The sequence below is a fragment of the Xenopus tropicalis genome, chromosome 4, assembly GCF_000004195.4.
Source record: "Xenopus tropicalis strain Nigerian chromosome 4, UCB_Xtro_10.0, whole genome shotgun sequence".
Lineage (NCBI taxonomy): Eukaryota > Metazoa > Chordata > Amphibia > Anura > Pipidae > Xenopus > Xenopus tropicalis.
In genome coordinates, this window is record NC_030680.2 from 30,220,913 (window position 1) to 30,231,062 (window position 10,150).

The 10,150-nt window shown below is 38.0% G+C and overlaps 1 protein-coding gene across 1 annotated transcript in view; it reads right to left on the bottom strand.

Moving 5' to 3' along the window:
- The window catches only part of muc5ac (mucin 5AC, oligomeric mucus/gel-forming), a 53,602-nt gene extending 44,194 nt beyond the window's left edge, over positions 1-9,408 (bottom strand). The window contains exons 1-10 of the mRNA XM_031900603.1: positions 9,324-9,408; positions 6,478-6,576; positions 5,891-5,953; positions 4,312-4,573; positions 3,658-3,772; positions 3,425-3,515; positions 2,588-2,694; positions 1,592-1,808; positions 1,343-1,468; positions 1,026-1,143 (exon numbers count right to left, since the gene is read on the bottom strand). Of these exons, the coding sequence (XP_031756463.1) occupies positions 1,026-1,143; positions 1,343-1,468; positions 1,592-1,808; positions 2,588-2,694; positions 3,425-3,515; positions 3,658-3,772; positions 4,312-4,573; positions 5,891-5,953; positions 6,478-6,576; positions 9,324-9,384 (1,259 nt within the window). The 5' untranslated portion in view covers positions 9,385-9,408. The remainder of the gene's footprint in view (positions 1-1,025; positions 1,144-1,342; positions 1,469-1,591; positions 1,809-2,587; positions 2,695-3,424; positions 3,516-3,657; positions 3,773-4,311; positions 4,574-5,890; positions 5,954-6,477; positions 6,577-9,323) is intronic.
- Positions 9,409-10,150: the final 742 nt, after the last annotated feature.

The following is a 10,150-nucleotide window of genomic DNA, read 5'->3' on the forward strand; positions in this document are numbered from 1 at the left end:
AGTATTATTTAAATGGAGAATGTTCTCCAAGCCATTGCTAAATATACCCCTATACCCCGTAGTGCAAATAGTTTCCATAAATGACTGAACTAATTACATTAAAAAGTGTTTTTTAAAATTAATTCTTTATGGAAAAAAGGTAAAACTTGGTTAAATTTTTATTTCTCTTTAAAAAAATCAAAAGAAATGAAAGAAAATGAACTTATCTTAAGGCAATTTTGAAAAATATGCAGGAACATCACAAAATCATAACATTCAATTCAATGAGAGTAAATAAAGTCATAAGCATAGAGCAAAACAGTTTAAGCTACATCGATAAAACTTATTATATATTATAGTTGGCTTTCTAAGAGAACTTGTGAAAATAGAAGGCGTGGTGCTGGCACATTCAGCAGAGGCCTTATCTCTGGAAAGCCAAAGTCAATATACGATTAGAGCCAAGCGGAGGACAAAGTAGATCAGGGTGGTGGAATGCTGCAAGCCTTTGTGCAATGCCATATATGTATTAAACAAGGAGAGAAGTTTGTAGTTAAACACTACTTGTTTGGATGAAGGGTGTTGCTTCTGTTATAGTTAGTTCAGGCTATCATTATAACTGATACTAAGTTAAAGGAGGGCACCACCCTGTGGGTGAGAGGGTTTGAGAAGTATGCAGAAAGCCATTCCCAACTAAAAATTCTGAGCCAACCAAGCAGGCCTTGTTGCTGGTACATTAAATTGAGATCTTAGTGCCCATGTTGCAAATTGTTTGTGGTATATTGCATTAGAGATGCCCTCAAGTACCAGTGGAAGGTGGCTATTGGTGAACGCATACTGCTGAAGATATCGTTGAATTGTTGTGCTAACTACTTCTTGCTGATTAAAGTTGCTCTCCCCATCCTTCCCCTCCCTATCATTCCTCCATCAATATAAATAGACCCCCAACTTAATCTAAGGTACAATGTTAGATGCTGCAACCTGTATCTTGTTACACCCCTACAGTTACATGATGAGACGGATGACAATTAAAAATTGAATGAACTGACCAGGTGCTGCATGGAGTAGAGTAACTTGCTCCAGAAGAGTATGTATCTCCCCTAACTGTACAGTGGCACTTATCCACAGGAATACAGCCTGAGTTGTTGATGTCATCAAAAACAGTTCCTACAAACAACAAATGTTTTGGGTTAAACAGTGTGGGTTCAGCAGAATCCTGCTGAAAAAGGCGAATCTTGGCCGAATCCCAAACCGAATCCTGAATGCATTTGCTGTATCCCTACAAAATACATTTCTAAATCACTTAATGCACAGTCTATTTTTATATGGCAAACTGGTAGAGCATACACTAGAAAACTATTATTACCTTTAGGGCAGTAACATCCTTCCAAACAATGCTGATTACAAACAGCTGCTCTTTCTTGGTTGGTACATGTGTCAGTGCAAGGAGACTCACATTCTCGGTATTCCATGTTAAAGGGGCACTTCTGGGCTATAGTGAGAATCAGAAAGTATTGAATGATAACATCAATGATACAATTCAAAATATGAGTTCTTCCTAGGCCAATAGCACTCAATAGTTTTATTAGCTGTTCAGACAAAGGAAAACACTCACGACAAAGATCTTTTGTTCTCCAGTTGATTGGCTGACCCCCAGCATGGGCACACTGTCTTGAGTACTCAGCGAATGTGTTACACATACAGGTAGAAGCCACACTGCTATCACAGCGGCACAGATCCTGCACACAGGCTGCAATATATGGTTCAACATCAACCTTGGCGTGACAGTTTGCAAAGGCTGAACCCAGTAATATTTTCTCACAGATGTTCTCCTGAAATACATTGAGCACTACAGATGAATATATTGAGCACTGAGGATGAATACATTGAGCACTAAGGATGAAAACATTGAGCACTAGGTAAGAATACATTGAGCACTACGGATGAATATACAGTATTGAGCACTGAGGATGAATACACTGAGCACTAAAGATGACTTCATTGAGCACTACAGATGAATATTTTGAGCACTGAGGATGAATACATTGAGAACTAAGGATGAATACATTGAGCACTACGGATAAATATATTGAGCACTGAGGATGAATACATGGAGCGCTAAGGATGAATACATTGAGCACTAAGGATGAATACATTGAGCACTATGGATGAATACATTGAGGATGACATTTTGCACCCCATAATGCTCTAACCCACCATGAAGCAATACTGGAAAATATACTTTGTAATAGTTGTTTTCTTCTTGAGCAAATTAAATAAATTAATCTAAAGGTTAATTCAGTATCTTTGGGTGTAAGTTCTATGCAATGATCTGCACAAATTATGGCCATCAGGGTATAATACATTTACAGGTCAATGTAAACAAAGATGCAAAACTTTTACCAGTTCTAGTTAAACATAGCAACAAATCAACAGGTAGCACCGGATAGCAAACTTTTGACTAGTTACTGAGGAATTACCCACATGGTGTTGTGTCAAATAAAGGTTCTGCACTCTGCACCCTTGTATTGGTTGTACCCGTGTGATGCACCTTACAGGTGGAGATATTCTTGGGACCTCTAGTACATTTCCCCATATGTGTTTTACTTACAAAGTCTGTACAGTTGCTTTTTGGTATTGCTGGTACATCTTGGCACTGTTCTGTGGGACCATCCAACCTCTGAAGGTTTCCAAACTGAGTTTCTGTTATGTGGACACCTTTAAAACAGACGTAAAGACACTTATAGAAAAGTTACTTCTGTGACCAAATGCCTGTGCAGATTACAGTATGGGGTTTTTTTTTGCCAGTTAGTGCTATTTCCATTGCATGGAACTGGTGAAAGGGTATTATTAGGTTAAATGACCGGTAACTCCATTACATAATATCATAACTTTTTTTTTTTTTTACATTTAAGCTTGTTTCTGTTATATCTAGTAGAAGTAAATCTAGAGCAACTAGCTGAGTATTCATTGAAGAAGTTTCACTACTCATCTGAGCTGAAGAAGCTGCTCGGATGAGTAGTGAAATGTCTTCAGGATTACTTAGCAAGTCCACTTGCTCTAAATTTACTTTTTCTAGATATACCATCACCTTGATGAATAAAAACCTTCATAGACAAGTTGTAGGTTAGGTTTTCATTCTATATATTTCTGTAATGAGATCTTCAGTTAAATACAGATCTATAAGAATGCATTTATTTAACCCTCGGTGTAAATGCTCTAAGGGGCACACAATTAGTGCCTTATGAATTTTATAAGGAAGCATAATAAAGTGGGGCAAGTAGTACAACATACAAAAGGAGACTAGAAGAGAGCAGGTAGAGAAAGGCAAGTAGATGATAGTGAAGATAAGATAGTGGGTTATGAGAGAAAACAAAATGGAAGAGAAATGCAAGTCAGGTCAAGACAAAAAGGGAAGGGATAAAAAAGAAATAAGACTTGAACTGACCATTGTTAATGAATTCATTGTGGACAGATATGCCGTTGTAGTCTCCGCACAATCCACAGGTCTGGTTAGAATACTTTTCATCCAGCTCCAGCTGCACAGAAAAACACATTTACCCAATATACTGCATTTTATAAGCATAAAATAATAAACATAAGCATTCATAATAAGATAATTAAATTATTTTATAAAACTTTCTAGGCCTCTGTAAACTGTGGCTTAAAGTGTTCTCTTACCAGGAGACTATTATCATCATTCCACATCAGCGTTAAACCAACTTTGGATGTGATTTCAAGGTAGACACCGCGCTTCTCAATCTGGACACCAGACCCAGTGTAGGGCAATTGCTCTCTGTATGAAGAATAACATATATGAATAGATAACTTGGTGTGTGATTGCTCTGACACTAGCTAAATATGTTTCTATTGTCTTTTTACAGAATAACCATAGTAAATATGTTGCTAGAAGAGGGATCATAATTCAGAAAGGATATGCTACATGCTTGTCTACGGTCATATTAGCAGCATTACCAATACATAAGAAGGAATGTCAATAGAGTGTAGTGTAAGTACAACAAGAAAATAGGTCAGGGATTAGATTCTATTATCAAACTGAGCACTAAATTGGAAGCCAGCCAAAGAGCAAACAACTGTACTGCGAGTTTGCATTTCTTAAGTAAATAAAGGGTTTACCTATGTTACCACTATTTTAGTGCCGTGATTAGTGATTCATTCAGTGTGATAACAGCTGCCGTAAAACAACTGGAAAATTTCTTTGTGAATATGTATTTTCATAGCAACTTACACACCAATGACTCTAAAGAGTTTATTGTATTGCAAGTTACAACCTCTGGGTTATTGCAAAAAAGAATGGAAAGCAAAGTAACCTACACTGAGCCATCAACCACCACTTTATTCTGATAAAGCTGTATCGCCACCCCATTTATCTTGGTGGTGATTTTACTGATCTCTGGGATACTGTTGGTAACAGTGCGTTGAATCTGGATGTTGAAGTCTTCATAAACGCTTTTGCAATGGGAAGCGTAAACATAGTTGCAGGTTCCAGGGAAATGGAATATATCACCATCAAAATTTTTGAAGTTGAAGTTTCCCCAGGTGCTGCATACTCTGTTATTGTGAACCGGGTTGATAACTGCAAATAATGATAAGAAATAGCAAGTATTAATAATCATTTTGCCTAAGCCTTGTTTACTATTAGCGCAAGGTGCAAAGTACAACAGAAATCTGCATTATTTGCTATGCTTTTTAACCCCACAATGCAGAGGTTTTCCTAGAAATGTATCACAAGCAAATGCACCCAGCCAGGACAAAATGGGCATCACATAAGGTTATATGGGTATTTTCTTACCTGCCTCCCAGTGGATTGAGATTGTGCAAAAATGTAACTAAAGTGGGTGCAGGGCTCTTTTACAACTATGTACATTACACCTAGGGGGAGATTTATTAAGACACGAATGCTCAGAGCATTCATTCGAACACTCCAAGCGTATTTTCGCCAAATTTTTCAACGATTGTATGACTTTTTTCGGACGCTTGCGCGACTTTTTGGCATGCTTGTGCGAAAAATTCGGAAAGGTTTTGCCGCTGTTTACAATCATTCGGTACAAAGATTTTGTGACTTTCGGATTGCCAATACGATATTATCGTGACTAATATGATTTTTTTGTAAGCATATTCGTGATATTTGCGATCTTAAGAAATTATCGTATCCAATCCGAATTTTTCCCATTCTGGATTCAAACTCGTGTTTTAATGAATCAGCCCCCTAGTGTGTCATTCATGTTTTAGGAGAATGAAAGTGGTTCCCCAACCAAAATGTACCTACAGTCAACCTGAATATTACCATGTTTATGTTACCTGTGCAGCGGTGTTGATGGGAGATATTTCACAGTGCTTGATATAATTTCCCTAGTAGTAATGAGTGTAATTTCCACGTTTTGACATTGGTGGATTTTTTTTGTCAAACGGGCGCCAAAATTTGCAGCGGAAAAATATACGTGCATCAACAAAAAGCAAATGGAGACAGATTCTATCATCACTATTCCCTAGCCCCACCAGTAGCATGTGGCTGAAGCCATGATTGGTTCAGTTTCAACTGTGCATGATCCTGAGGCAACAACACTGGAACAATAACATCAGACAGTGCCTGCCAACCATGCTTTTCTGCTTGTTCTTAACAGGTTCTCCAAACAGGGTAGAACTGGAGGTCTATTGTGGTGTGATTTCGTCGGTTAAGGCATTTGGAGGAGGGTCTAGGATTGTTAAACCACTTTTATTCTCCCTTAAGAGCCATAGTAATTGCACTGGTGCAAAGTACAAACAAATTTAGGTGCAATAATTAGAGTTTTAATGAGTAGACACATGCGCTCATTTTTGCATTTAACAGTTGCCCCTGTCTAAGGTCTAAGGTCCCTTTATGTCATACCTGCTGAGAAGTGACATGACTTACCTTTAACCACTGGTGTTGGGTGCACAGCTGGAATCATGGATATTTTTGCAGGTCCATTCCCCACTGCAAAATAGAGTTGTAGCAGGACAGTTAATCAGGACATATATAGTATAGTAGGCAATCAAATATACAACACATTGTGGCTGAAAAAGGCTTGCTTGAACAGACAGATCATTTTACAGTGCGTAAACAGTGGGTTGGGACATCTAAGGGTCACCATATGGAAATCCTGTATAGATGGTTATGTTGTATTAATGCATGGTTTTTCTGATAGAAATCTGTATAGATGTTTGTTTACTAATAACATGCAGGTTAAGAACACTTACCTGGCTGTATGAGATTTGTTCCATTTGTAATACATGTAATACTCCAGGGGTTTATGCAAATAGAGGGGGCAAAGCAGCCAGTCAACAGTTTGCTTTTATTACTTTTGTGAAGTTGCATTAAGGAAAGCAAACAGTTGGATGGCTGTATTGCAAATATTGACCTTGTTTCTTCATAACCCTGTTTTGAAACCTATTCTCACAGATTCAAAGAAAAATGTGTAGAATAACACTTATAAAGGGAATATAATTGGCGAGACTTACTTGTCTCCACATTTTGGATTGTTTCATGAAACGTGTAGTCATAAGTCTCACCGCCAGACAAGTCCTGTGATTGCTCGCTATAGTCCGAAAGCAATTGAGCTGCCAAGACAGGAATTGAAAGGAATAAGATCAATGTTCAATAGAAAGCGGAAAAATATAACAATATTAGCTGGACAAATATTGGACTTGTGCCAATTTACATTTGGATGGTGTTAATTCTCTAAGTAGTTGTTAAAATATGTCAACTAGGCAGAGGAACCAAGCCCAGTTACTGAATCAACTGGTTCTGAATTGAGTTTGTTAGGCAGATGAGTTCTTGCCTCAGGCAAATGATTCAGACACTGAGTATATGATTGCTCTGAGTAGAAATTGTGGCAGCCAACCAGGATGCAGCTTCTTGTACAGTAAGGATAAAGTATTATGGGCCAAATTTAAGTTATGTACTATTACTGCACAATAGGGATGCACTAAACCCAGTTTTGTGGATTCGGCCAAATACCGAACTAAATCCGGTGGGGGTAACAATGTTTTTCCCCCTAACATTGAACCCTTCCGAATGCTTATTCATGCTAATTAGGGTTCGGATTCAGTTTGGCCAGGACCGTGGATTCAGCCGAAACCGAACCCTGCCAAAAAAAGGCCAAATCCTGACTGATTACCAAACCAAATCCTGGATTGGGTGCATCCCTACTGCATAATGAGCAAAATTATTTAGTAGGAGAAATATTTTAGTAGATTTCAAAATCCATGTAGGTAGCCATATGTCAGCTAGGGAATGTACAGGGTTGAGCACATAGAAGCACCTACAAGGGTGCATAATTAGTTCCCCTGTCTAGCAGTAGAAGCTCCCATGGGATGCTATTGATTAGGCATAGCTGGACAAGCTAGTGTACAAATATGCTCTCCGATTGCAGAGAAACTTAGTTCAAATACAGCTTATGTGCTCCAGATATTTAAACATTAAACATCCTCACTTTCGAAATTGAAATATGTATTATCGTTAACGTACCAACAGTAAACTGTCAGCATTTGTAACACGTCTTCCCATATATAAGTAGTACTAGCCCCATTCTCTTAACACTTGCGCTTCTAGCCAGAGATACAAATTGGTATTAAACACCTATTCATATAAAACGTCCTCTGTAGTTCATTAGAAGTCATTTTTACTTGCATCTTGCCTTACTGAGGCAGTGGTGTGCCTTGTACCAGGTTAAGAATCATGCCAAATGTGCAAAGTGCAGCAGTCACCATCGGTCGCACAAAACATTGTCAGATCCGCCACACACCATTCAGGGCTGAATCGGCAGGTAAGGAGGTAGAAACAATAGGATTTCTACCTCCTTCTGCCAATTCAGCGCTGAAGGGAGATTTTGGTCAGGCGCCTTCTATGGCGCCCGATCAAAATTTTCAAACTGGTCCGATCGGCGAGTCGGCCGATATCAGCAGCTTCCTGCGATATCGGTCGACTCGCCGACATACCATACACGCACCGAATATCGTACGAAACGAGGTTTTGTACGATATTTCCGGTGCATGTATGGCCACCATTAGGTGTTTTAATGATGTGCAAGCAAGGGGAGTACCAATGTTTTGCAAACTCTAAATACAGCACTAACAAATGAGAGCAATTGCTGCACCTAAGTACAAAAAACATTCTCCATTCGTACAGTTTTCATATTGCCCATGTGTGCTAAATGAGCCCTATGATGTGGACTTTATCATAGTTGTAATGCTACTGCTGCAGGAAAAGGTAGTTAAACTGATTAGTATTAAGGAGTGTACTGTTACAAAGGTTCCTAAATGCACATTTAAATACATTCCAACCCATATAATATAGCTGTTGTGCAAGAGGGCTTTATAACAGGAAAAGCTAATCATTTTGGTACAGTGATCAGAAAAATACATATATTGCATTTAAACCTAATTTATAAGGCTGCATCTCTTAGCTGTAAGCATGTAGTGTGTATTTATTACTACTTAACCCATTATCCAGAATGTTCAGGACTTGGGGTTTTCCAGATAAGGGGTCTTTCCATAATTCAGGTCTCCTACCTATAGTCTGCTAAAAACATTATTTAAACAGTAATTAAATCCAATAGGATTGTTCTGCCCCCAATAAGGATTAATTATATCTTAGTTGGGATCAAGTACAGGTACTGTTTTATTATTACAGAGAAAAAAAAATGTGAATTATTTGATTAAAATGGAGTCTATGGGAGATGGCCTTTCCGTAATTCAGAACTTTCTGGATAATGGGTTTCCGGATAAGGGGTCCAATACCTGTAGTACATAAAATTCAAGTGTGTGTGTGTGCTCGCTCAGTGAAGTGGTGCACAGATGCCAAATATATCAATAATCTGCCAGTTCAATGCAACATTTTAGTAGTAATGGACTCTCAAGAAAGATGGAAAATAGAAAAGTATAAATCTATATTATTCACCCATTAAAGAACATGCTAATATCTCATAAATTAAATCATCTCTGAACATTGGGCAGTTCTTTCTAATTATATGCATAAATCTAACAAACAGTGAAAATTCTTCATCAGTTTGGTTACATTTTTTAAATCAGAATAAAATCAACTTAATTTATCCCCCCCCCTTAGTAATCAAGCAGAGAATTTGTTCTCAATACACTTATGTAACTAAACACCATCAGTAAACCAATAATACATATAAATTACACTGCAGCAAAGGGTTCTTCTTCTGGTTTACTAATCATACATAGAGGTCTCAAAAAGCTATCTCTACCATTTAAAACACTTACAAAAAGCAGCAAACAGCAACTCTAACTCAGTAGTCTGATTCTGAAATAATTGATGTATATTTCATATTTAAGGCACCTACCATTCAACAGACTGAAAAGGAGTGGTAGGATCCACAGTGGGATCCCTTTGGAGGTTCCCATAGTCTTGCAGCTAGTGTTGGAGAGGACAGGGGACAGATTTCTCCGCACTCAGGTGATCCTTATATACAGCTCTTAAGGCACCTTGGCCCAGGACCAGGATTTTTCCACACAAGTCAGTTGGGAGGGGCTGCTGCAGGTGTAAGGGAGGATGCTGAAAAAATGTGTACATAACTGTGTTTGCTATTCTTGCTGCATCATAGAAAGGGTTTAATGAGGTAAAGATCAAGATGCTAATACATAGCACCACAGTATTAATATTTGTCCAAGGGAGCTCTTGTGTCTGAAGATGTCAAAAGACTGTCAGATTAATCCAGAACACATAAGCTTTTCCTTCATCCCAAAATCAATTTCACAGCAAAAAAAATAATCTTTACCTATTTTGGATTTGTGAGAATGAGAACTTTCCAAAAATATATGGTTTCCTGGGGTCTTTGTAAAGATTGCAAACACATTTGGCACATAATACACAGTCAGGGGTCCTTACAAGCCACATACTTTGGTAAGTCTATGTTTATTAGGGATTCACCATTGTATGTATGACATTTTGAAAAATAAATGTGGTAAATTGCAGCATTTTTAGGTGATTTAGGAAAGCTTTGGCGTTTAGTAGTTTGGAGTAGAAAAGAAATATTTACCCATTTTAGATACAGGTATTGGACCTCTTATCCGGAAACCCATTATCCAGAAAGTTCAGAATTATGGAAAGGCCATCTCCCATAGACTCCATTATAAGCAAATAATTCAAATTTTTCAACATGATTTCCTT